The sequence below is a fragment of the Alosa sapidissima genome, chromosome 10 (assembly GCF_018492685.1).
Source record: "Alosa sapidissima isolate fAloSap1 chromosome 10, fAloSap1.pri, whole genome shotgun sequence".
Classification (NCBI taxonomy): domain Eukaryota; kingdom Metazoa; phylum Chordata; class Actinopteri; order Clupeiformes; family Clupeidae; genus Alosa; species Alosa sapidissima.
The window spans coordinates 6,305,556-6,332,461 of NC_055966.1; the positions used below are offsets into that span (position 1 = coordinate 6,305,556).

The 26,906-nt window shown below is 49.5% G+C and overlaps 1 protein-coding gene across 2 annotated transcripts; it reads right to left on the reverse strand.

The window, feature by feature from the left end:
* nkd2b (NKD inhibitor of WNT signaling pathway 2b) lies at nucleotides 1–26,597 on the reverse strand. 2 transcript variants are annotated; one of them, XM_042106389.1, is made up of 11 exons: nucleotides 26,218–26,597; nucleotides 26,087–26,113; nucleotides 25,884–25,978; nucleotides 5,227–5,287; nucleotides 4,663–4,784; nucleotides 3,492–3,587; nucleotides 3,114–3,264; nucleotides 2,264–2,321; nucleotides 1,910–2,025; nucleotides 1,334–1,697; nucleotides 1–1,261 (listed from the first exon to the last, which is right to left on the reverse strand). In XM_042106389.1, the coding sequence occupies exons 1-11, from the start codon at nucleotides 26,240–26,242 to the stop codon at nucleotides 1,048–1,050; spliced, it is 1,329 nt and encodes a 442-aa protein (XP_041962323.1). In that variant the 5' UTR covers nucleotides 26,243–26,597; the 3' UTR covers nucleotides 1–1,047. The 2 variants fall into 2 exon arrangements, with proteins under 2 accessions (XP_041962323.1, XP_041962322.1); XM_042106388.1 differs by having other exon boundaries at nucleotides 1–1,697.
* Nucleotides 26,598–26,906: the final 309 nt, after the last annotated feature.

Below are 26,906 nucleotides of genomic sequence, written 5' to 3' on the forward strand. Positions count from 1 at the left end.
AATTTAGTGTAAATGTTTATTAAAATATACAAAAAGGACATATATGCATATGTATAAACCAAGATAAATATGCATATGCAGTACAATTATACAGTAATTGTATATATTCATATAGAATTTCTGACACATATATAAGAAGTTATTTTGCATTAAAACTGGCAGTGGTGATTTTCATGTTCTTCCCCCCTGGGAGAGGGAGTCCCTCCATCAGCAGCAGGGGCTCTGGGGGCGAGGGGAAGGGGATTGGGGGGGTTGACAAGGGAGGTGGGGGGAGAGAAGCAGCCTTTCGAGAGAAGCCAAGGAGCAGCACCGTTCACCTGAGACCCACACTTTGGAACCCTGACAACACTTTTGATGAAGCCAGCACACCTTATGCATCTTTAGTCATCTAACACTTGACCATGCAGTCATAACATTTTATCCTATTGTCCCTATGAGTGTAATCAAGGGTTTACACATTCAGATTAATATGACCTGATATTAAATTAGGATGTCTCTATTTCTTTTGTCGTAGAATAATTTTCTGTAGTGATAATTTTCGTAGTAATAATTTTCTGTTATGATTCCGTATATAAATGAGTATACAATGCAGTATGTGTCGGCCTCATGGAAAGTGTTAGTTGAAAGCTCTTGAGTTTACTCATACAACCTCAAAGAGGACAAAGAAGTCAACGACAACATCAAAGGAACATGGCATCAAAATCCTTTCATCCATCTCCACACACAGCTGGGGATCTCTGCTAGCCTGGGTTGGACTGTCCGAATAGAAGTGTTTATTGTGGACCATCAGCAGTCCCTTCCCTCTGGTATCCACAGTTTATTATGGCTGGAGCAAAGTCTCGCCATCTCAGCGACCCTGAGCAAAGCAGACTTGGTGACCGGAGGACTAACATCGCCCCCCTGGGCTGCTGTGTCCTTCAGCCGGACACGGCCTATGTCCGCCGATGTCCTCCGATGCTTCCTGGTGGTTCTCTGTGAGTGTGTGAGGAGGGATGTGGGAGTGTATAGACGTGTGTGTGTGTGTGTGTGCGCGTGAGACGCACGCGATCATGTCTGGTGGTAGTGGTGATAGTGGTGATGGTGGTGGTGTTCGTGGTGGTGGTGGTGCTCGTGGCGTTGGACCACCGGCACCACGAACCCGGGGCTGCCGGGCAGGACGGGCGCCTGCTGCTGCTGCTGCTCTCGCTCCAGGCCCGGCGGGGTGGCGGGCGGAGGCTGCTGCTGCTGCTGGTGTTGGTGTTGGTGCTGGTGTTGGTGCTGGGGGCCCTTGGTGGGCGAGAGGGCGTCCCGGGCCTTGGCGCGCAGCCGCTTGCTGTGGCTGTGCTGAAGCGGGTGCTGGTGTTGGTGCTGGTGGTGGAGCGTGGCGGGCGGCTGGCTCTGCTGGGTCAGGTGATACACGTCCTGACCGCCGTGGGACCCCGCCGACGCGCTGTGGTGCAGCGGCGCGTGGTAGCCGTGGCAACGGCCCGACTTGCCCCCGGCCGGGTGGGCGCCCACCAGCGCCGCCAGGGCCGCTTTGCCGGCGCCTTTGGGCGACTTGAGGAACTGGGGCCCTCGGCCGGCGCGGGGCTCCACGGCGCTGCAGTACTCCCCGATGACCTGCGAGCGGCGCTGGTGCGCTGCGTGGACCTCGGGCTCCTGGGAGCGCGAGCGGCTCTGGGGGTGGGGGCCTCGCGGCATCGGCTGCTCCTGGGGGGCTGGGGACGAGACAGACAGCAGGGTGAGATTCACCTAGCCAGCGTATTCTCAAGTGCGCTACACATATAAATATATATTCTCTATATTGACTTCTTCCATTTCAAACACTTTTGCATAGATATTACCATACACATATAACTGCAATAACTAGCTTTCTATTACCGAGAAAAGGGTCATTTTCGTAATTGTACTTCATGCAGCGGTGGCCTACCTTCAAACCTCGAGGTGTAGTTCTCAATCCCAGCCAGGTCCAGGTAGTGATTTCTCCTCTCAGTGTTCTCGTCCACACAGTAGTGCTGGCCCTCTGGCGGGTCACTGCTCTGGCCTCTGGATCACACAGCAAGCACACACACACTTTTGGTATGAGAAACTGCAGTGTTACAAGTCACAGTAACTCACTCACACACACACACTAACACTGAGTTGGCAGCACCTTAATGAATGTCAGGAAATGTAATTTAATCATGAATTAATCATTAATTACATTCATTATTAACGGTTGTTGCTGGTTTGGACAAAGGTGAGTGAGTGTGATGCCATGGCAAGAGTGCAGTGCTGTGCCCACCTGACTTGAGAGACGTGTTTACGGTTCTCTTCTGCGTGACAGCGACCCACCTCTCGCTCTGAGGGAAGAGAACCATGACAGGGATGATCCCACAGGAAGATGCTCATCTACTGACAGTGGTCCAATAATATTCCATCCTTTAATACTACAACACCAACATGGCAGACAGGTCTCATTGATGTCTTTATTGCCTCACAACTGCCACTTGCTAAAAACCATAATGGCACCAACACATTTTGCACTGAGACTAAGCTGTAATGTAATAATATCATTAAATTCAGTCAGTAATCACATGATCTAAGCAACTGCCCTGATACAATCCAGAATTAGTCATCCAGAGAAATCGCAAGAAATTTGGGGATTGGCAGAGCTAGACAACCTGGCTTCAGAAAGTAAAAGTCCTACCATATATTTGATAAAAAACATTCACTTAACCATCTGATCTAAATTAGCACAATTCTAAAGCCAAGTAGACGAGCTAATTAGTGATTTGCTGTGTTAAGTGCACAGTCAGAAGGAACACATTGCAGGACTTTTACTCTCTTTGAACACAAGGACTTGCAGGACTTTGTTTTTATACTTAAGCTGGAGTTGTCCAGCTGTGGTTATTGGGGAGGATTAATGGTACAATCACTCCCAGAAAACAACAATTCTCAGCAGTACCAAGCAGCATATAATGACATGGTCAACCACAGGCTAAACAATGTACATCCATGATTAATGCACATATGCAGATGGCTAATCACAATGCAGGACAAGGCAAAGGGACTGAGACGGCCAGTACAGTAACTTAACTCGTGCAGCTGTAGCTGTGCTGGTCAGCACTGCTGTCCTGGGCGGCGGCTCTCACCTGCTCCTGAGCTGATGGTCTCTCTCCGCCGCGTGTTGGGCTCCGGGGTGACCGTCAGCTTCACCCGCAGCGTCTTGCTCTTAGTGTGGCCTGAGTGGTTGACCGAGGCGTCCACCACGTCGTAGATGGTGTGCATCAGACTGGACATGTCCTATAGAACACAGGAGGAGGATACACTTAGGGCTACTAGGAGGCTACTGATTGTCTATCAGTGCTTTACATGTGTCCTCTGCTCCCCTGACACCAGTGTGTGTGAGTGTGTGTTTGTATGTATTGTGCGTGTGTGTGTATGTGTGCATTGTTATATAACAGAGGGTTTTTATAAGACCCATAAAATAATCGCACGATTATCACACAATTCCTGCCCAGCCTCTGTACCTCCTTGGTGACTTTTCCGCTGTTGTCAAAGTCGTAAAGAGTGAAGACCCACTCCTGACGATTATCATCTTCCACGGACACATCACACTCCAGGTCCTGTTGGCATGACAACAAGAGACAGTTACTCAGCAACCCGGCTCACGCCCCCAGACAACCACCAGGGGTCAGTGTGTGAGTGTGCCATTTCACACACCGCCTCAAACCGCTTGACGTCTCAAACCCCTCTTTCTCAACCCCCCGAAGCCAATAAAAGCCTTGCGTTTCAGCGTAGCTCTTAAACCCCTGCATTAGCTGCCATCTTAGCGGAGAGGGGGATTGTCAGAGGAGGAGAGAGGGCGAGAGAGAGAGAGAGAGAGAGAGAGAGAGAGAGAGAGAGAGAGAGAGAGAGAGAGAAGCCAAGGGAATTGCCATGCTATTATACAGTTGTCTTTCTTCCTTTTCCAGGAAAAGGATTTTAACCACATTTCTCAGTTACAGCTTCTTGGCAGGCCCTTTGATTCAGGGCTATCTGGTAACATGACTGTAATTGGGAAAATAAACCGCCGGAGCGCAGGCATCGCCACAGGCAAGCTAGCATCCAGGGAAGAGGCAAGAGCGAGAGAGCCAGGGAGGGAGGGCATTTACATTTTATACACGGGCAAACAGGTCCATTTTCTGCCTCCAAACCCCGAGCGTTCATGTCTCCCTTTGCTTAGCTGAACTGAGCTGCACAAACCTCAGCAGCCCCTCCTGCTTGCCATGTGCTCTTCTGCTCCCCTGTAGGGGGTTGCAGTACATTTAGCATGGGGTGCATCATGGCTCTGAGAGCAGAGGCTTCTATTGTTCAAACTGAGACAGAGCAGAACAAGTCCTGATTGAGAGAACAACCTGAGCTGAACTAGCCTGCTGAACGTGTCATTCTGGTATGTCTACAGCTACAAGACAGCGAACACAGAGATCACACAGACCACTGAAGTTTGAGCGCTGGTGCAGAGGCTTGTGAGGAGCCCACGTGAGCAACGGCAGCTGCAATGTTTGACAGAGACGTGTGTGTGCAGTGTGTGTGTGTGTGTGCAGTGTGTGTGTGTGTGTGTGTGTGTGTGTGTGTGTGTGTGTGTGTGTGTGCAGTGTGTGTGTGTGTGTGTGTGCAGTGTGTGTGTGTGTGTGTGTGTGTGTGTGGTGGGAGCCTTACATCCAGACTGATGCGCTTCTTCCCTTTGGTGGACTCCCTGTGGGCCTCCCGCTCGCCGTCCTCAGCGTGGAGGTACTGAAGCAGGCTCTCACAGCCCTCCGCCTTCTCTGGGGGCAACACCACTAAAACACACACACACACACATAAATACCTATACACACCGCCAAAAAACATGGACATGCACATACACACACACACACACACACACACACACACACACACACACACAGAGATGTGCACATGCACAAACTCGTGCACACATACACACACACACACACATGCAAATACTTATACATGCAATTAAACAGCATGGACACACACACACACACATACATACCCACCTACATAAAATCACACACAGCATCACTGTCATTGTCTATTTCCGTCATGGGCATGTCTCCATGAGAAATTTATGTAGCGTAATGTAAACCTGCAGCCCTTGTGTAAATACTGTCAAAGTCATTTTGTGCCGCTCATCATTGGCTTTAAGCACTCAGACTAGAGCAGGACTGACGGGGCTTTTGTCGCACAACACACACTTGCCGTGTGTATTTCTCTACTTACCCTCTAGGGGACAGTGATGCTGCAGGAATTGACCCTCCTTCAGCTCGCCGCCTGGTATCTCCTGGGAATGAGTGACAGAGAGAGAGAGAGTGAGAGAGAGAGAGAGGGAGAGAGAGAAAAAAGAGAGGCAAGAAGAGAGACAGCAGGAAGAAGAAGAAGAAGAAGAAGAGGAGAAATGAGCGTGGTTGCGCGTCTCTTCTGGCCACCACCACAGGCGCAGTTCGAAAACAAACATCTCCAGCTGAGGCATTTCCTCGGCTGGGCGCCGGCCGGCTGGCCGCACTGGAGCGGGGATGTGCGGGGAGGCCTCTGGGAAGCGCTCCACGGGCCCCAAGCGCTCCACGGGCCCCGGCTCAGGCTCAGGCTCAGGCGCGGCAGTGGAGACGGCCCTTTGAACATCTGCCGCCGCCGCGCTTATTGTGTTTCACCGTCTGGGTCAGAGGACCGCCGCCGCGAAGCCGCGGCTTTCAAGTCTCGTCCAACTCCCACAAAGTCCTGCCGGCGTCCAGCACAGCCATATGCAGCCCATTCTCGCGCTGCGCTCCTCGGGCCGTGCCGGCCATATTTGGCCAAACATGTCGGATTTGGCTTTCCAGGGAACGGCTCTACATTTTTCAGAGGGATGGGGAGGGAGTGAGTGTGTGTGGATTGGTGGACTGGATTGGTGTGTGTGTGTGTGTGTGTGTGTGTGGGGGGGGTGGGGGTGCGGTGGTGGAATGGTTGATTGGTGCATTGGAATGGGAAGTTATTTCAGTTCATTTGATATGCTCCCAGAGAACACTGTAGAATATGGTTGTAAGGCTAGCCCTGCCATGAACAGGGGAATGTTATTCGCTAGCCATTTCTGTTCTTTGTCTTCTTGATGCTCTGGCTGATCATTTAGCCGTTTGAGGGTGGAACAAATCCTTTGAAGGGTAAATGTGTACGTGTGTGCGTATGTGGGAATGGATATGAGTATCAGTGAGAGTGTTTTGGGCATTTCTTATAAATAAGCTATGCCAGTATACATGTGTGGCAGTGTGAGTAAATGTTATATTGTGTGTGTGTGTGTGTGTGTGTGTGTGTGAACGCCTTTTTTTATTTGTTGTTAAATTGCCAAATGGAAAATTCCTGGAGAGCAGGATGGAAGTGATTAGAGAGGGGCCTAGGCCTGGGCTGTGAGCATGTGTATGAGAGTTTGCGTGTGTTGTGTGTGTGCGCATGTGTGTGTGAGAGTGTGTGTGTGAATTCTGTGTGGGTGTGTGTGCATGTATGTATGTATGTGTGTGTGTGTGTGTGTGTGTGTGTGTGTGTGAGGCCTGGTACACGAGCAAGCGAGCAGGAGGGGGCAGAAGAGCTCCGAGCCCTCGAACCTGGGAGATCAGTTAACAGATCCTGCTGCCTCTCGTCACCTTACACTGCCATGCCACAAAAATGCCAAAACCACACGCAGATCCAAACGTGTCCGTAACTATGCAGATGATAAACAGAGAGAGAGAGAGAGAGAGAGAGAGAGAGAAAGAGACGAGCCTCAAACAAAATGAAAAACCTGACAGGCCTGCCTCCCCTGTGCAGAGATTAAGGATTAAATAATCTTCAGGAGAACAAATGGCTGCCAGAGCCTGTGTGTCTTTGGGAGACAACCACAACACAACCACCAGCACTCCAGCCTCCAGCGCGGAGGAGTGGTGACGAGAGAACAAAGAGCAGCGCAGGGGAGAGGGGAAGTGAGAGGTGACCAGTGTTCCTCTCCTGGTGACCTGGGGGCCAGGTGTGCATGAGGGCACATCTGCAGCCGCTTACGCTGGCCCAACCTGAACTTTAGTCCCCGCCCTCCAACACCTACACACGGCCTAATGACAGACTTGCCGTACGTGCGCACATACACGAAGAAACACACACACACACACACACACACACACACACACACACAGGACACGAACACACATGGACACACACACACACACACACACACAAGTACGTACGCACACGTACGCACACACACACACACACATACACACTTGCCAAGCTCTTCTCGAGCCGCAGCCTCCATCATTATTTGCCTTAAGAGGAATCCGGGAGGGGGAAACCCAATCCTATGATCTGGCCGTGACCTTCTGAAGCTGCCGGGGAGATGCTGCGTGTCAGGGCCCACGGCTGGGACACCCTGGAAATGAGGCGCAGGGGAGCGGAGGGAGGGGTGGGGTGGGGTTGTGGGGGGGATTAGGAGAGGAAAGGTCGGGAGAAGGGAGGAGGTCTGGGGAGGCTGGAGGGGTGAGGGGGGTGGCTCCTAAACCCCCGGTCTGCACAGCATGAGAGGAGAGGAAAGGAGCAGAGCGGAGCTGGGAGAGGTGGAGAGGTACCGCTCCTCTACCCAGGCCCCCGAACCAGCAGCTGCCATTAATCAGGAAACTCCATTCTTCCCGCGGCCTGCCTCTCTTTAAGGAGGCTCGCACAGGGGGGATGAGTGGACTCCATGTGCTACTCTCTCTCTCTTTTTCTCTCTCTCTTTCTCTCTCTCTCTTCCTTCCTGAATTTTACCATCCTTTCCTCTCTGGGTTGGACAGACATGATGTATTCATGTGTATGCTAAGACCTTCTCTGATCACACAAACGCATTGAGAAGGGAACTCTGTACAGCTCCCTGGTACAGAAAAACATGTCAAAGTACGCCGCAAATGGGCATCACGGCACTCTCACACATGTGTTTGCAATTGCTGATCCGAATCACAGCAGACAGAGGAATCTGGGACACATTATTGCCACCCCTGAGCAAGGCGCAGCATCCATTAGGGAGGATGTGTGCAGCCCAAAGCAGACGGAGCCATGGTGTGTGTGTGTGTGTGTGTGTGTGTGTGTGTGTGTGTGTGTGTGTGTGTGTGTGTGTGTGTGTTTGTGTGTGTGTGTGTGGGGTTCACAGGACGGAGGAGACAAGCTCACCCTCCCCCTCTCCACCCTCTGCTTCCTCTACACCCCCACCCCCAGCCACCTACCGTCCCAACTCCAGACACTTCCTGATAGTGAGCAGCTAGAGCGCCGACGCAGCCCACGCCTCTGCGAGGGGAACACATGCCACTTCCAACCATAAAAAACGCTATCGCCCACTGCGCCCGCTCGTTAAGCGCCAATGTGCGTGCCATATGCTTAACTGAGTGCGCGCTGGCTGGGTTCCTGTGCGTTTCTTCGTTTAATGCGTTTCTCTCTCTCCTTTATCATCTTCTCCTCATCCCTCCCCCCCCTTGGGGGTCCACCATCTGTAATTATGCTCCGAGGCGCACAACAAAACACGCCGTTTAAACAACGAGGGATCCGCTGAGCTAAACGGCTCCGCCACGAGAAAGAGGGGCCATTAGTGCGCTCATTAGAATGACTTAAAATGCAGGGGCCGGTTTAAAGAAGCCGATGACATTTATTAGGAAACATCCCAAACAAGTGTCTCTTTAATGGCTGTTTGGCGACGTTAAAAAGGCAATGGGAAGGCTAAAACGAGCGTCCTCCTCGGAGTGAGGTCCTCCTGGTGGAGGTGCTGACAGCGCTGGGGCTGGAGAGTCGGCAGCGAGCTGGGAGCCAACGCCAGCCAGCAGCCCTGCCAGACTCTTGTGTGGGACCGAGGCAGCCGGAGAGGGGCGGGGGCAGGGAGGAGGGGGAGGGGAGGGGAGGGGGTGGTGGCGGCGGTGAAGGAGAGGGCTGGGGGGAGCCTTCGCAACTCTGATCCAGGTGACATCAACCCCCTGAAAGCTCACCTCCCATCTTCCAGAAAACACTTCCATCATTGTTCTCATGTTTCCCCCTATATAGATGCTGTTTTTTCCCCCTCTCGATTCCTCGTGTCATAAAAAAAAACACGTAACCACACCAGCAAAGCGAACTGGATGTTTGTCGAGATCCTTATAGCTGGTTACTTCAGGCCAAAAATATGAAAATTTGTAGTCTATGTTGTAAGTCGTCCAAACACATTCATATATCCTTATGCATGCAGTGTGTTGGTTTTGGAGTATTTGGAACGCAGCTCAAATGTGCAGATCAAATGGCCCAGGAGCCAGACCAGCTGAGGTGGACGATCTGCCTCTTCTTTTAGAGAAAACCCACCCTGTGTCCACAGTCACCCGACACATCTGTGGATTCTTTAAGAATATAACGCTGAGATTACAGATTGCAGTCACTGACATGAGTTTACTCTATAAAAAGCCTTCCACTGGTTCAGTGACCTTATAAAGTAGTTACTTAACTTTATACTCCAATTGAAACTGTACACGTAACTTCAAATGGGAGAATAAACCTACATTATGTTTTTTGCAGAGTGTAAGCTTACTCCAGGGAAAAGGTTACCTGTGGCTGACATTCACTTGAGAGTGCCACAGGAAAAGGCTACTTAGTGGGTCTGCTCTTAGTAGCCTGATCCTCAAGAGTGCGGTGGGAAATCGAGCTGCAGCATATGAGGGGTCTGCAGTGGAAAAAGCCTGTGGCTGTAGCCTGAGAACCTCAGAGCCTGATGAAAAGAAAAGCTATTTTGTAAACAAGTATCTTTCTCATTACTGCGGCCCAGTCACTGGAGAATGAGGGGAACCGTTGAGAAACAAAAGAGCCTAATTCCCAAAGAAACCTGGCCTGGGCACCAAAACCAGATGTGTTGTTTTATAATGGTGGGGTAGGAGGGGGAAAGGCTACCCTGAGAAGGAGGAGGAGGAGGAGGAGGAGGAGGAGGAGGAGGGGAGCAGCAGGAGGAAGAGGTGTGGTTTGAAAGTCGAAGGATTTAAAAAAATATATACACGACACAGAACAGGTATCTTCAGTGAAAAAAAGTGTGAGTTGTGCAACATGGCCTGCCTTTCCTCTTCTCTCTCCCCCTTCGAACACGAGTAGAATCTCCCCTTTCCTCCTCTCTGGGCTGGCGGCTGGCCCTCGGCTGGCCCTCGGCTGGCCCGCGGCTGGCCCTCGGCTGACGGTCGGGCTGCACGGAGCCCCGGCTGTGTTCCCGCTGGCAGCTCTGCGCCGCTGGCTGGCCGGCCGGCCAGGCCTCTCCACTGGCAGCGTGCGGAGCTGGCTGATGGAGGGACATCTCGAGCTGGAGCCAGAGTGGCCGTGGCGCCCTGGCGAGCGATATTATTATCTGGCCTCTTGGCTGCCCGTTTGACACGAGAAAGGGAGAGAGTGAGAGAGAGAGAGAGAGAGAGAGAGAGAGAGAGGGAGAGCAATGGCAGTGGAGCCACTTGACTCATAAATAAAAACCTTGTCTCCCAGGACGTAACCGAGCTGAAGAGGACAGTTCCAATCTAGTCTGGTTTGTGGGGCTGACTGAGCCCAGCTGACAGTAGAGGAGCTGGAGGCCAGCCCTACTGTAAGTCCCCCCCTGAGTCACCAGACAGCTGGCCAGCCCGGCCCGGCCCGACACACCCACCGGCCACCAGCCGGACAGCTGGGCCCACCACCGCAGCCTGTAATTGCCTTTGTTTCTCCCGTAGGAGCGAGGTCCCGGCGCTTTGTAAGGGCGGCCGTGATAAAGCCCCAGCCTTGCCACCATGCCATCTGGAGCGGGGCGCAGATGGTGCGGAGATCAGCCCCCCAGGGTTGGTGTGTGTGTGGGGCGCGGGGGGACTTTTCACCCCCAGGGGTCGAGCGATGGGGCAGGGCTCCTTCTTGGCAGGACATGAAGCGCGGGCCTGAAGCCCCTCCGGTCACGGCGGAGCGGCAGCTGTGGGGGAGGACGAGGGCGAAGGACAGAGGACGAGGGGGCTCCGCCATCTGCGTCAGAGCGCCGGCCAGCCGTTTGAAGTCCTGCCCCCTCTGCCCTGCTGGCCGTCCCCATCGCCGCGCGCCCAAATCAGAGAACATCTCCTACTCTCTGGCCCCCAGACATCCCAGCCTAATCTATGGCCTTGCTTTGATTTGGCCCCGTTGGGCACCACAACAAACAAACACAGATTAGCATCTCCCACTGACCAGCCCTCTGTCTTCTGCCAGCCTCCTAATCCATGGGATCGGTTTCCTCTCATATATGCTTCACTTTTATCGTTATCTGATGCACTCATACAGCCCCACAGAGTTGAGTGTAATGAACGTCTTATTTACGTTACACACGGCGATGATTGACCGGCGCGAAATAAACATGGGTTCACATGAAAGCATGTTTCACTTCGCCTCTTGGTAAAGAGACTGGGCACATCTTGTGGTGCACTTCAGTCCACAGTCGCTTGTCACAGTCCTGTCACTTTAGACAGCGTGCCCGATCCACAATGTCTTACAGATGTTTCTAGAAGGCGCTCTATTTTTCAGCTCTCCTATGGTCCGTCTCATGTTCTCCTCCTCTAACCACCACTGTACTGTCCACTTCTCACGGTGATACGTCAAGCTGTTTTTAGGGTCCGGCCCTTCAATGTGATCTACGCTGCTCCTCCGGAGACTAGCTTTTTAAAGTGGTGGACACACACAGTGAGGGAGGCCAAGCAGGGAGGGAGAGACGGAGGGAGGGAGGGAGGGAGGGAGGGATGTGGAAAGAGAGGAGAAAATGTGGGAAAAGAGAGGAAAATGTGCCTTAGACAGTGGAAACGCACTGAGCGTGGCCTGACAAAGAGCAGCACTAAATCACGCTGTTTGTAACCAGATGGTGGCATTCCAGCAGACTGCAGGGCCCATCACATGTGATACTCCGCTGTGTTCCAGCGGCCTGCTCCGCTCCATATGAGCCTGGGACAGACGATGTGCGCCATACCGCACCCAAGACAAAAACATGTCTTCACATGGCTGACAGGGCACACTAACACACACAACCACAGACAGACAGACACACACACACACGCACACACACACACACACACAGACCAAAACATACACACATCAGACACACACGCACACAGACATGACAGCACGAGAGCCTCTGAGTGGCCCACATATCAAAGGCGCGAGGGCGCGGCGGCTGGACTCCAGCAGGATGTTCCTCTGTTTCTGGCCCCTGTGTGAAATTCTGGACGCTCACGCTCAGGGAGCGGGCGGAGTGGAGCAGTCCAGCCAATGGCGGCCGTGTGCTGGCCCGCAGAGCTTAGGGGATTTGTTACACATTCCACAAAACCCTTTAAAGACCAGAGACGACCCCACCTCTACCGCACACTCACACACACACACACACACACACACACACACACACACACACACACACACACACACAACACACACACACACACACACTCAAAATATGGCCTGTGGATCAGGTGGTGCAGACATAAATGCTGTTACCATTCTGCAAAAAATCCCAGCCTCTGTGTCTCAGCAGAATTAATAGCACAGAGCAACACCCTGCCTTGCAGCCTACTGTCTAACTATTACACCATAGTGTACTAACTATTTGTGTGTGAGCAAAAAGATCAATCAAATGCCAAATGACATAACCAGATAATCTAGTTCTGGTCTGAAACTAATAATAAAACAAAAAGCAGACAACAATCTGTACGATGTGTTTTTATTTAAAACTTTCGAATGAGGGTTGACCTGCAACAGACAACAGAAGGTCCTATTTGTTTTCTCTTACTTCAAAGGCAGACGAGTTTACTACTCAATCCATGCAGGGCATTCTCTGCTCTGCCTTGCACTGGTAGGCGTGATAAGCCGTATCCAGAGCACAATCTCGCTTGACCCTTCTTTACCCCTGTCTTCTTCCGGCGCCTTCTGCCTGCTTTCTTCCAGGAGGATGTGTGTGTGTGTGTGTGTGTGTGTGTGTGTGTGTGTGCGTGTGTGTGTGTGTGTGTGTGTGTGTGTGTGTGTGTACTAGTGTGTGTGCACATGAGTGTGTGTGTAGTAGTAGTCTGCGGTTTCGTGCGTGTGTGTGAGTTTGTGTGCGCTGGGGTGGTTGCAACGACGACTGGCAGCCCTAGCGAGCATTCTTGACACTGGTGGAAGAACAGGCTTAATTCCAAGCTGTGAAGTTCCTCACGGCCTTGGCACTAGACAAGGGGTCAGGGCTGGGTCAACCTCCTGCAACACTCTTCCTGTTATTCCTAAAAATACATGCCCACACACAGGAAGTGCCGGCGTCTGCAGCATCTCTCACATTATCCAAAAGTGGGATAGCGTACATAAGATCGACCGCTGCCAGTGATCTCACATTATCCAAAGGTGGGATAGCGTATATGAGATCGACCGCTGCCAGTGATCTCAGATTATCCAGGGGTGGGATAGCGTATATGAGATGGAGCGCTGCCAGTGATCTCAGATTATCCAAAGGTGGGATAGCGTATATGAGATGGAGCGCTGCCAGTGGGTAACTGGTGCTAATGCTGTGGTGGTGGGTTAGATGACGCCTCCAGGGACACAGGCGCTAGGGATGTGAGGAGAGGGTAAAGGTGGGAGGTGAACCAACCATGACATTTGAATTTCATGTGACTTTCTCTTCACTTGAGGGGACAGAGTGTCTGTTAGGGAAATGAAATGTATCTAGGCATACCTGTCCAGTTAAGATAATTGAAAGCTGTGTGGTTTGAATCGGTCACCCCCAACACCCAAAACACACAGTACTGACAACTGAATACTGTCAGGACCACTGGGCTCGTACAGCGGTAGTGACATGAAGGGAGACCACACCGATGCTACAATTTAACAATAAAGGTTTATTAAATAAATAAAGAAAAATCAGTGAATGTAATGATTAACAAAATGTGTAGTGTTCATCAGTATATGAAGTGTAGTGTAAGCAAAAGGTATGTGCGGAGCGAGACTGTAGCCAGCCGCGCAGACGGACGGCCGGAACAGGAGAGAGAGAGTGAGCAGACAGGAAGGCCTCTTTTAATAGGCCTCGTAGCCATCAATTACTCTGCACGGCCAGGTAACAGCTCCACCTGTAGGTCTGGGACAGACAGACAGACAGCAGCCATAAGACAGACAGACAAAAGGGCAGGCCGCACCACAGCACGGCAAAGCCGGGCGTGACAATACTAAAACACGGTTGACTGCTTTAACGGCTTCAAACACGGCAGACTCTCACGCACACTTTGTAGCAGTCTGTTGGACATTATTGTTCTATGCTATATAGTGTGAAAATATGTGCCATTCAGTGACATGAAAGTGACACACTCCGACACAATCCGTGACAGTTATGCTCAAGCATGTCACTTGAGGTTACTGGGTGTGTCATGAGCTACATATCTGCCTTAGCATAGGGAGGCTTGTGTGTCACCACAGGAGACAGATAAGGCAAGCTCTGTGCATGTCTATAGTTTGGCTTTAGTGTGCAGTCATATAGAGTGTGTATGGAGGGCCTTTTGCCCTCTTCACCTAATAGAGTGCAGTCAGCAGTTGGCAGAGCACAGTGGCTAAACGTAGCAGTGGTGACAGATAAGGCATTGCCACTGATCTACAAGTTTCAACGAACAGCCTCTCCAGTAATCTCAAGTGGCAAATAAGATGAGGTGGTGGCAAGTTAAGTAGAGGTGTGTGATGGGTGTGTGTGTGTATATATATATATATATATATATATACGGCTCTCCATGTGCCAGTGTGTGTTTTTTGAGCAGTGTTTGGCCACGTGTGTGTGTGTGTGTGTGTGTGTGTGTGTGCGTGTGCGTGCACATCTGTGTGCAAGCATAAGCACACGTTTGTGAGTTTGCCCTTCAACCCTCCTAGCCTGCACCTGAGAAACAAGCCCTGTGTGTGTTTGAAGCAGTGTTCCCCTGTGTGAAATTTTGGATCGTAATTCATCCATAGCAGAGGCAGAGATCAAAGGTCCTCATCCCCGCCCCCAGCGTCAGAGGGCGGAGGGAGTGCAGAGAGCACTCCGCGCTTAGAGTGATAATTACCGGAAATCAGCGGCTCCGGGTGCCTAGAGCTCCGTGCACTCAGGGCTCATTGGGATTCCCTGGCTGAGCGCGTCTCAGGGAGATTTGTTTCCTCTGAGACGGAGAGGGATTCTTACAGTCTGCAAGCACTGAGAGCGGGATCGAGGACAAGTCAAGGATGCATTTAGCCGCACAATAGACGGATACAGAGTCAAACACACACACACACACACACACACCCAAACAAACACACACACATACACACACACACACACACACACACACACACACACACATACAAACAAACACACACACACACACACACACACACACACACACACACACACACACACACACACACACACACACACACACCCTGGTTGTATAGTATAGCAGTCATGAGGAACCCAGTGGCATCCCTTTGTGCTTGCATAGGAGAGCACCCAACCGCACCAACCACGTGTGATTATATCTGTCTCATCCCTGAAAGGAGACAAAGTGAGTGAGTGAGGGAGTGAGTGTCACCCGCGGCAGGTCCCACCGGCACAGGGCACGGCGCAGAGCTGAGGGTTCAGATGATGTGATACTCTCTCATATACTTGGGCTGATGGAATCGTTCCAACCCGCATCAACATCAAGGAGCAGGTCAGCCGCTCAGGGATGGGGGTGGCGGGCGGGGTGGGGGTGGACACAGGTTCCACTGCTCTTTATCACCATGGTGACGTGGAGGGCTTCCTATATGGAGCGTTACCCAGGCTGCCAGTGGAATTGCTCAATTTCACATTTCAAAGGCGGCAGGAGGAATAAGTGTGTGTGTGTGTGTGTGTGTGTGTGTGTGTGTGTGTGTTTGGGGGGAGGGCCTGAGAGTATGGCTGACTGGTGGTCTCTTGGAAAACAAGAGGCGATCCTGTCTGCTGGATACAACCGTTTATTCTATTGAGACACCGCCATAAAAATACAGCACAAGCACTTCAAGTGAACCGAGATGCAATAAAGCACAATGTCTAAGGTGGTATGAGGACAGTTGCTACAGCAAAGACAAAAAGACAAACCAGCAACCATAAAAACAATGGAGAAACAAAAGCTCTGTTTCATGTCCAGTTTACACTTCTTGCTTGCCATATACAGTCACATATTTTATCTTCAGAACAACCAAATCAACAATTCACAGCCATCTGTAAACGAGTGAAACCCATAACACTCCAAACGAGTCCGAGGCTCCTAAAACAGCGCTGCTCTGCTGCTGTTAGCCCGAGTTTCTTTCAGGGGACAGTTAGCCCGGGCGGTGAACTCGATACGCCGGGCTGTTTGTTTGAAATGAAACCAAAAGTAAATACACAGCGTGGCAGACACACTCGGGCCGTGCGTTTGAAGTAGCCCAGTCTGAGCAGGAAGCGCGGGAGAGAAAAGAGGGGTGCGCTTAGAGGAAATGAGAACAGAGGCTTCTTTCAGCCCCTCGCTCTCTCACTCACTGGCTCCCCACCCCCGTTCTCCTTTTCAAAGGCATATATAATATACAAAGGGTCCAAATTTAACAAGGTACCAACATGGGTGAAAAGGGAGAGGGTTAGAGAGCAAAAAGAAATGAGCACTGTTGGCAAACAGAGGCCTAGCAACCGCAGGAGACACGACAGAATTTAGACTGTGGCAGTCGAAAGGTGATTATTAAATGAAGCAAACCCATAAAATGTAGGTCCACATTTAGCCAATACACCAATTACGTAACGCGCTGAATGGTCGACAGCATTGTGTATTCCGAACCACAACTTTTCATTACAGGATTATGTATCTGAGCCATTAGAGTCAGGATACAACCAGCCATGCATGTTCTTAGTCCGTGTGGTCAAAATCTTACTCAACTACTCCACTGTAACAGAACAAAACACAGCAAAAGTGATCCTTTTTCTATCATAACCACAGTGCACACCATAGACCACATGAGGAACGTATTAGACGACGTGGACCTCAGAACTCCTACAGCATGCATGGCATTATGATTAATCCAGGCACACAAATCGGACTCTATCCATCCATGGACACAGAGTGGCCTGTTTTGTCTTAAATGACAAAACAAAATAAACAAAACCATATTTTCTCCTTCAGTCCTTAAAGGACTATCATGTGTGGGAGGTGTTTCTAGAATGTGTGTGTGTGTGTGTGTTTTTTTTGGTCCGAGAAACCCAGATTCATTCTTTGAAGAGTTTGAACAGCTAACCGCTTTCAGATGTGTCGGCGTGCTGCTTTATGGGCGAAATAACAGCCAAACCTACACATGGGCTGTGCTGAGGTCCAGAAGCAGAGGCGACCACTACGATGACCACTACACTCTACACTAAATTCTACACCTGAGTGCAAACTCCCTCCTACTCTGTTTTGTCTCAGTGCCGCCATAAATCTCCCGCGTGACTCCGTATGAAAAAGTGAATGGTGATAGCAGTGGCCTCAAACGAGATACCAAAGTGAAGCCAAACAAACAAAGAGAGAGCCCTTCCTTCCTTCCTTCCAGAGAAATTCAAAACCACCTTAATGTGCCAAGAGGCCTATAGGGTGTGTGTGTGTGAGTGTGTGTGTGAGAGTGTGTGTGTGTGTGTGTGTGTGTGTGTGTGTGTGTGTGTGTGTGTGTGTGTGTGTGTGTGCATGACAAAGGCTTGGTGAGAGGCGCTTCCTCTGCGCACCGCGATGCTCCGTTCAGAGGTGTAGCTCCACAGCCTCCAAAGACACTAGCTTGTTGACATCAAAAGGTGTTCTGAGGCATTGCATCAAACAAGAACAGACAACACAGGCCAAGATCTCTCCCTCCCTCTCTCTCTCTCTGCGCTCTACTTTGTTTGCGGGTGGATTGTTTGCTTTGTGCGCAGACAGGAAGCCGGGGTTTAGGGTGTCTGTAGCCCCAGTCTAGTGGGACATTAAGCTTTGGAATGTGGAGAGAGGATGAAGTTTCTGAAGCATTCAGGAGCTACGACGCCGCAAGCCTGTATTTGTTCAGAATCTGGGTTGTGAATGCACCATTATCTATTAATGCACATTACATAAGGTGCTATTGGAATCCATGTCACACAGAGACACCTCCAGAGGGCTTCCAGTATACCCTCTGAGAGACAGCCCCAACAGAGATGAATCAGCCTGAGCAGCACAGACTTATCTTGAGGCTGCACAATGTACAGGCAAGCAGGCTTCCCCCCGCATATCTTTCCACTATTTACCCTGCACCTGTGCAAAGAAATGGATGTGTGCTTTTCTGGGATCAAACGGCTAGACTGTGTCCCAGGACAGGGCTCTGGACAGCCTCTCTCTTACCTCCCAGGGCTCTGCCCACGCTTGACCGTCACTCAAAATAGCACCTTCTGTTGTTGCCCTGATGAGCTCATCACCGTGTGCTGTTCATCACCAAACCAACGGTGCGTATCTATCTACCAGTCTCATACAAAGCGGTATCAAAAAACCTGTCTCGCTGGATTCAGTCCACAGAGCCCAATACACTGAATACAGGGGTGTATGTACCGGTATGCATGTTTACCTCCGCCAAGGAGGTCATGGTTTCATTGCTGCTTGTTGGGTTGGTTGGTTTGTCAGCAGAATTAAGCAAAACTTCCAGGATGGTTTTCGTGAGACTGGGTGGAGAGGTGGAGCCTGGACCATTACATTTTGGAGCGGATCAAGGAGCGAATCCAAGATGTCTCCCCCAATTTCTTTAACGTGGCGAGAGGGCATCTGGCATCGACAGACGTCTGCGCTCTCCAAGTGCCCCTCAAGTTTAATTATAGAAGTAATTCTATTTTCCCATTTTTATGTTCTCATTTTCATCTTCAACAGAGAACAAAAAACAAACCGACCTTTCCAATTCGGCCCTGATGAGTATCCTCTAAACCACTGAAATGATTGATTAAAACAATGGAATCAATTAGGAATTCCTTAACCGACACCAAACCAACAGCAGTAATGATGACCATAATAGAGAAAAAAAATCATATACTCCCTTGACTGCTCTAAGGCTTGCAAAATGAAGTCCTCTTGGAAAAGAACTAAAGCCTTCTACGAGGGACTGGGGGTTTATGTGGAAACATACCTTACACACTAAAATGTAATAACCTTTGAGTCTCCTGGTGTTTTGCTTGGCTGAGAGCTGGCCGAGATCAAACACAGACTGGGGTCCAGCAGACTTAGCCAAAAACCTCGGCGCTGAGCAGCGGGCTCCAGACCCAGGTATTTTCTTTCCCCTCGCAATACGCGACAGACGGCCGACCCGGCGCAGCGCAGCGTTAAACCCTGCCCGCGACCGACCGGCCACGACGGCGACCGCAAGACGTCTGCGCTCACACGGTCATTCACACGAGCGATGGCTGAGTCGGCGCTTAAGGCTTTTTGTCTCTTCCACTCTTCTAACATTCTCCACCTTCTTCCTCCCTCACTTCTTTTCCTCCTCTTCTCCTTTTTTCCCCTCTATTCCCCCATTTTGTAACTAATTCAGCCATGATATACTGCTGGGCTGGAGGCATAAAAGTCCTCCTGGCGTGCAGAACAAAGGCCTAACGTTTCAGAGGGGCTGAGACAAAGCACTATGCCATTCATCACCCGCGATGATGATGAATTGAGGCAATAACTTTGAATTAATGGTGAATTAATTACAACACAAACAATAAAACCAGTAACACGGATCAGATTAAAATGAAGGCGTTCCCCCTGCTCTTCAGATCGACAAGAAATACAACCACCTCAAAGCAAAGGTCCTACACCTCCTCCTCACGCAAGCTCACGTGCCTAATGGATCATTGAAAAATATGGATTAAGAGATACTTAATTACATGGTTACCAAACGGCGAAACACAACTAGGTGTAAAAGCAGTGCTCTCGGATCTGACTCATCAGTGGGGAGTGGATGGCAACTCTGTTCTCCAGGGCGCACTAATCCTTCGCCCCCCTCCTGGACTAGGTCTTGGCATATAGCGAGCAAACATCTTCAAAGGCCCTTTGCAGTATAAATATCCTCAAGTAAATAAACACACAATCTGCCTGCAGTGTCAAAATGTCTTTTTCCCCCCATGAAACACATGCCCGCGCAAGGCTTGCTTTTTAGCACACGAGTCTGCTCGCACACACAGACACACATGTGGGAGTGTTTGCTCATACACACGTAAACACAGCCTTTTTTCCCACATTGGTGTCGTTACACACACACACACGCATACACACACACACACACACACAAACACATCCTAACACTCTGGAGAGACTTGAGTTGAAGGAGTACATTCTGAAGTATCTTGGTCTCACAGGTGTTGACAGTGGACCGTATAGTGTTTGTTTTGGCCGGCTAGGAGGCAACTTCCAAGCGAGGAGTGGAAATTGAAAAAAGCGCAATCAACGAATCCCTGAATTTGGTCCATCTAGCTCCGAAACAATGCTTCAAGGCAAGAGCACACAACTACCCCTTCCCCCTCTCTTCAACCCTTAGCTTGAGCACCCCCCACCCCCACCGAAATAGTACCCCACTGCCACCCCCCATCCCCCTTCAAAAAAAGAAAAACACTCAGGCCCAGCCCCCACTGCACCCCCCAACACACACACACACACACACTCCTCTCGTCCCCCCCGCCCCTCTCCCAGGCTGGGCCCTTCTCCTGCTCCAGGATCTGCGCTGTACAAACCAGGAGCAGATGTGCGCCGGGGCCGCGCTAAAAGACCCCGCTGTTCTGGATGGCAGCCACATGCTTTCCATTCAGAGATGAAGGCTCACAGCGCCCCTTCTTGTGAAGCCAATTTCAAGAAAAAGAGAGAAAAAAAGAGGGGGGTGGGGGGAAAAACACACAAACACACACACAGACACACACACACACACACACACACACACACACACACGCTCACACTCACACACTCACACCCACAAACGATACACTTTTCAGATGCCTTTATAAGTAGTTCCTCAGGAATGAAGACCGCATGGGCCTTAAACATTTTCCCATACACACAAACCCCAACATGACACCATCAACAAAACACCTATTCCTCTCTTCTCAGGAGAGAGAACGTACAGCTTCCATAAGGAAAAGGGGGTTTCTCTCACACACCGAGAGAGAGAGAGACACACACTTCCCAATGGTATGATTCGGTGAGTATTCCCCTGCATTTCTCAGACATGTATGACGAGCCTTCAGTAAAACACTCACACTAACGCAGACTGTCAGCTCCTGCAGTCGCTCACTAGCGAGAGGGAACATGAGAAGAGCAGTTCTGTGTGCAAAACGATGAGAGGGGGGTGGGAAAAAAAAGATGTCTGTGTATGTGACAGCATTAAATAGGCCAGATATCCTTGCCCCTTTTCCAAGCTAAATAGCACTGATTCAAAACGAAATTTTTGAGTAAGAGATGCGACCGCATGCCAGAACTTGACGTGATCCAAACAAAACATCCCTCTCTGGACCCGATCGAGCGAAAACGTTTCTTTTATCACACAGAAATATATCTCATTCGCAATGGATACCTGTAGCACATACAACACAACGGTGAGGCCACTGGAGTCAAAAGAACCAGACACCACGACTGGCAGTACTCCACCAACAACGTGTCTGTACCTTCCATAGAACAGAGCCTAGCTGTGCCGCTACTGGGTTACCTTAAGTAAATCTCTCCTAAGCAAATGTCTCATTCACAGGTATTTGATAGTTTTTCTATCCTGACATGCTGACTTGTACAGATATTTTGCAGATTCATGTGGGTTTAATTCCAAGGGAAAAGGGCCTGTCTTTCAAACTCGCATAAGTGCAAACAGACCACGTCCCACTTAAGAACAAAGTTTCCAGTTTTTCCTCCTTGTAACAATAGTCATTGTTTTAAGCTGCACGCTGTTTACACAGCCCAACTTGGCTAGGGTTAGACCCGGGGAAGCCTGATACAAGGGGCAGTGTTGAAAAGCTTGAATTAGAACGCCATTATTTGGGCACCCAGGCATGTTTTAGAAGGGGCCAGATAACAACTCAGGATGTGTGTGTGTATGTGTGTGTGTGTGTGTGTGTGTGTGTGTGTGTGTGTGTGTGTGTGTGTGTGTGTGTGTGTGTGTGTGTGTGTGTGTATAAAACAGCTATGACTGTTGATGTTTCCAGGGCTGAACCACAGTGAACCGTCAGAGGGTGTAGCCAGGCGAAGGGCAGCAATGGCGTGCGCGCTGATTAAGACCGTAGAGTGGCCCCTCTTGTCAAGGATTCCCACCAGTGGCACAGCGGCCCTCTTTTTCTTGGCAGCGAACCAGGAAGCTCCTCCACAGTTCACGTGGCCCCCGGTGATCTCCATGACTCACAGCAGCCAGGTGTCCGCACACGGTCCAGCGGTCCTCAGCACCTGCCGCCTGCTGTCAGAACAGCCCCCCCCCCCCCACCAGTCCCCATCCCCCCTGTCCACGACTGTGGCAAACTCACCCAGCTGAATCACCACCTTCAGCTCCTCACATCTCCTCACCTGAGACTCCTGATTACTTCTCTCTCTCTCTCTCTCTCTCTCTCTCTCTCTCTTTTCCCCCTCATCCCAGGGACTGCTTTCATCACTGAGTCATCTGTTGTCTATCCGAGAGCTCCCCATGGTGCAGAAAAAGGGCCACTCTCTCTGCCTCTCCTCTAACACCTTCAGTCCATTTGGACTGAAATATGTCTAGGTGTTTTACTAAGATGGAGAGAGAGAGTGTGTGTGTGTGTGTGTGTGTGTGTGGGGGGGGGGGGTCTGGGATATGAACAGCCATCTCTTTATGAGCCCTTTCCCCCCACAGACCCATCCCCCAGGACAGGAGGGGGACATGAGCGCGCTGTGGCTCCACTGATACCAGAGACCTCTAATAACTCCTGGCTCAGGCTTTGAAGTCGAGGCCAGACAGCTAAGGAATCCGAAGCCCACCCCCAGCCCAGCTCCAGCCCCAGCCCACAACCTCCCAGCCTGCCTGACAATGAGGGGAGGGGGGGGGGGGGGACTCAGACCCACCACCAGATACTATTGCTAATCAGGATTTCATATGAGCAGTTGAGACATGGCAGTCTCAGCTTCAGCTACAATTTGAATTGTATTACATTAGTCAGGCCAGCACATACAGTAAATACAAATGTTAAGGCAAAACAGAGGGTAGGTCATAATACTTCTTTACAATGCCTAAACAGAAAGAAGGATAGAAATGCCCCTTCAGATCGAATAACCTATAAGTGCCTATCTTAGTGTAATTTTATTATCAGATATTCATACTTATCATTTAAACCTCTGACTGTACACTTATGCATTAACTACCAGAAACAGCAAGAGATTTGGAGAAACAAAGTCACAATATCAATGTCTAATAGAGTGAAGAGTTGTGTGGTGACCAGGTGGAGAAGAAAGGTTGATAAAGGCTGGTTTCACCTTCAGTAGCTCCAGATCATGTCTTGGTGATATGGAAAGAATAACAAGTTGTCCTTGACTCGTCTGCTTGAAATCTGATCTCTGCCATCTAAAAGATTACTCATACCTTACTGGCCCAACGGCCTGTTCATCTCATAGAGGTCATCTCCGAGTTCCTCTGAACTGAATGAGTGACAGGTTTATTGAATGATTTAACTGTTGTCCTGTCAAACCTTTCATTAGGATATGGTACTGGACCAGCAACAAGCAAAATGGAGAAGGCATTAAAACCCCTTTAACCTACTCTAAGTTGCGGAGCAATACAATTTCAGATCATAAATCTTCAGATGATAACACTACGGAGAGTATCCCTGTAATGCAGTCGGCTTAGAGCTGTTTATAATACCATTGTCTCATGCTTAAATGCCACATGATTCTAAAAATACACCTTTCATTCATTTTTTCCTCCCCACCTCAGCAGAGGACGACATGAAACGATGGATACCACCGCACGCTAGAAGTCCCAATCTGTCCCAGGCCTCAGTGGAGCCCATTAAGGATGGAGAATTAGGCAAAAACAAAAACAGATAGCAACGGAATTCATCCACAATGGGAACAAAGTCTTTGTCATCTTCAGAGTAAAAGAGAAAGAAAAAAAAACAGTCATGTCAACAGTTTTCATGTCTGGTACCCATTAAGACGTTCAGTGCCCACCCCCACTACCTCACTGCTGGTTGGAGGGCTGGTTTCATTCCTCGTTGCTTCAGTGGAACTGCTATTCATGTCTACAGTTTAAACGCGTTTCCAGCAATCCCCACACAAAGACGGTTTGAGTGACACTTCTGGGAGTTCAGCGGAATTTCCATATCTCAAAGGGGAATCTGACATGACAGCAACTCATTAGTGTCCTACCCACGTATCTAGTTTAAGGGTGGCTGTGTTCAACAAAAACAGCAAAACAAACAGTTTCTGTGATTACCACAAACAGGAACAATGAGCTTTTCAGAAGGATTGGTAGATCAGTGAATTTTCCACCATTATTAGCAATAAAGCAATTTGTGCAATTCCTGGACCAAAAACTACTTAGAAAAATAAGCAAAAACTACTGGTTCACAATTCAGCAGTTTATCTCCCATTAAATTTAGGGACTCATAAGTGCATATAAGACTCAACTCACATGACAAACTCAAAGACAAGTCAGTAAGGAAAAGACTAGATCATCTACAAATTTCATGTTTCCATCATACCACTCTGTTGAGGACCACAGAATGACTCGAAGAAACGTCAACTTTAATGCACACACTTAAGGAAGACAGAAGTTGCAGGCCAAAAGTTGTAGTCGTGTTTCCCCTGGTGGGAACATTGTCCTGACAAATACATTCTTGGCCCCTCTGGAAATGCTCCGCAAAAACATGGAGGGAGCGCTGTGGTCATCAGCGGTCAGGCTTAATGACTGTGATTTCACCCATAACTCTTCCAGGGGAGCCACCCACAGGGCTGGAGATGGCACAGAGCCACCAGGCCTCCAGCGGACCCTCTCAGCCGCTCTGTCTGAAGCCACCCTGCCCTTGCACCCTTCAACATGACGTGCTAATTGAAGTGATGTAATATTGAGCCACAGATCATTGCCTGCCGGGAGCTCACACTATAATGGGAACCATTGAAGGAGAGAGAGAGACACAGGACCCTGTGATGCAGCCAGCGGCCGCCAAAGCAGCCCTTTACACACACACACTCTCTCTCTCTCTCTCTTTCTCTCTCTCTCTCTCACACACACACACACACACACACACTCTCACACACACACACACACACGCACACACACACACAGACACAAAAACAAATGCACACATGCGTGCACGCACACACACACACACACACCTTCGTCTGAGCTGCACCCACAGTGAGGTAACAGGGTCTATAGATGCCATATTGCCAAAACTGGCCTTAGGGTTGGGGCTGTCAAATGCTATCAGGCGTAGCAGGGGATAACCAGCACGGCACCTTTGTCCTGGTGCCAAAGATGACACGTAAAAACAACAGCAACGACTCTCGTCTTCAGGAAGACTTCAACAAGTCTTTGCAGAGGGCCTTTGAACGCGAGGCCCACTTCGTTTGGTTTGTTTTCACATCTTGTGTTGTGATGACAATAACTCTCCTGTGCCTCAAAAACTTTTGAACTGTCAAACGTCAAGTTTCTCAATGAATGATGCACGTCTGTAGGCCTACCTACCGCAACGATTTCCTTTAGCCCACCAGAAACAGATCAAGTAGGCTACGACTATAACAACATTTACCCTTTATTTAGACACACACACTTAAACAAATATATCCCGTTGAATACTCAAAATATGTTATCAAAAATCTTTTAAAATACATCATTCGTGATTGAAATGCCGTTGGCTTTGGAGAAAATTGGGATAACGAGTGACAATGCTATCCATCTAATACAGATGTCAAACATAGGCTACCAACAAAGCATGTTACTTAGCCTATATTTACTGTTGTTACAAGTATACGCTAGTAGCCTACCCTTTCACCGTAGACATAAAAACAACCGCGTCTTACCTGGATATCCTTCAGCTTGTGTTCCGACGCGCCGTACCTCTCGCATTCTTCAGCCCCTCTCCTTGATATAAACGCGTTTACAACAAAACTGTCTCCTACAGAAAAAGGTCAAGAAGGTTGGGCATAAGATCGTCTCTAAGTCCAAAACAAGTGAAGAAAATCATAATACAAAAGTTAATAAACGATATGCATGTAACACTCACCCTCTGGATTCTCCCTTCGTTTACAGGCTGAATTGTGGACAAATGCAGAACACAAAAACAGTGTCATTATTCATACATCACGGTGTTATTAAATCAAAGAAGAGAAAACATTAAAAATCTTTCTAACTTACCATGTTTTGATTGAAGTTTACCCATGTTATTTAGTTCACCTGATCAGACCGGACAGCAATCCTTCTCAGTAAACCTACTCATTTGGTCGGAACAGTCACATTGTATCCGTCTGACAAATTGCAAGAATTACTTCCAAATTCCATCAAAGTTGTGAAACGCGCTGTTATTTCATCGACAACCTCTGAATTAAAACAGGACATCAACGACAGAAGTTTAAAAGGAACACTTAAATGAACCCTAGTTGCTCTTAAGTCATCCACTCCCGCTTGCTTCCTCCGTAGTCCTGAAGTTCAAAAAATGTGTTCCAAGCTACGAGAGAAGCACAAGCGCTGAGACTGAGCTCAACCAAGCACTCCGCCTTCAGCACCAACGATGCCCTCTAAAGGAGACGTTGAAAGCGCAATGGCGCAAACATTTTTATGGCTTTGCTCAAAACAGGTTCTGTGGTCCGGTTCAAACAAATGCCTTGCGTTGTTGCCTAATGGAAATGAACACCTATATATTTATTTCATTAACCCACGCTGTCTTCAAATGTTTCATTAAGGAAACGTGTTTTTACAAGTGCTTATACGCACACGCCTTGGCCACTTCGTCCAGTGATATAAGCCTTTTTGTGAATCAGTGATTTTGAATCTCATTCCCAACAGATTAGAATACTACATTTTGTAAATGAATGAGAAATGGGTGT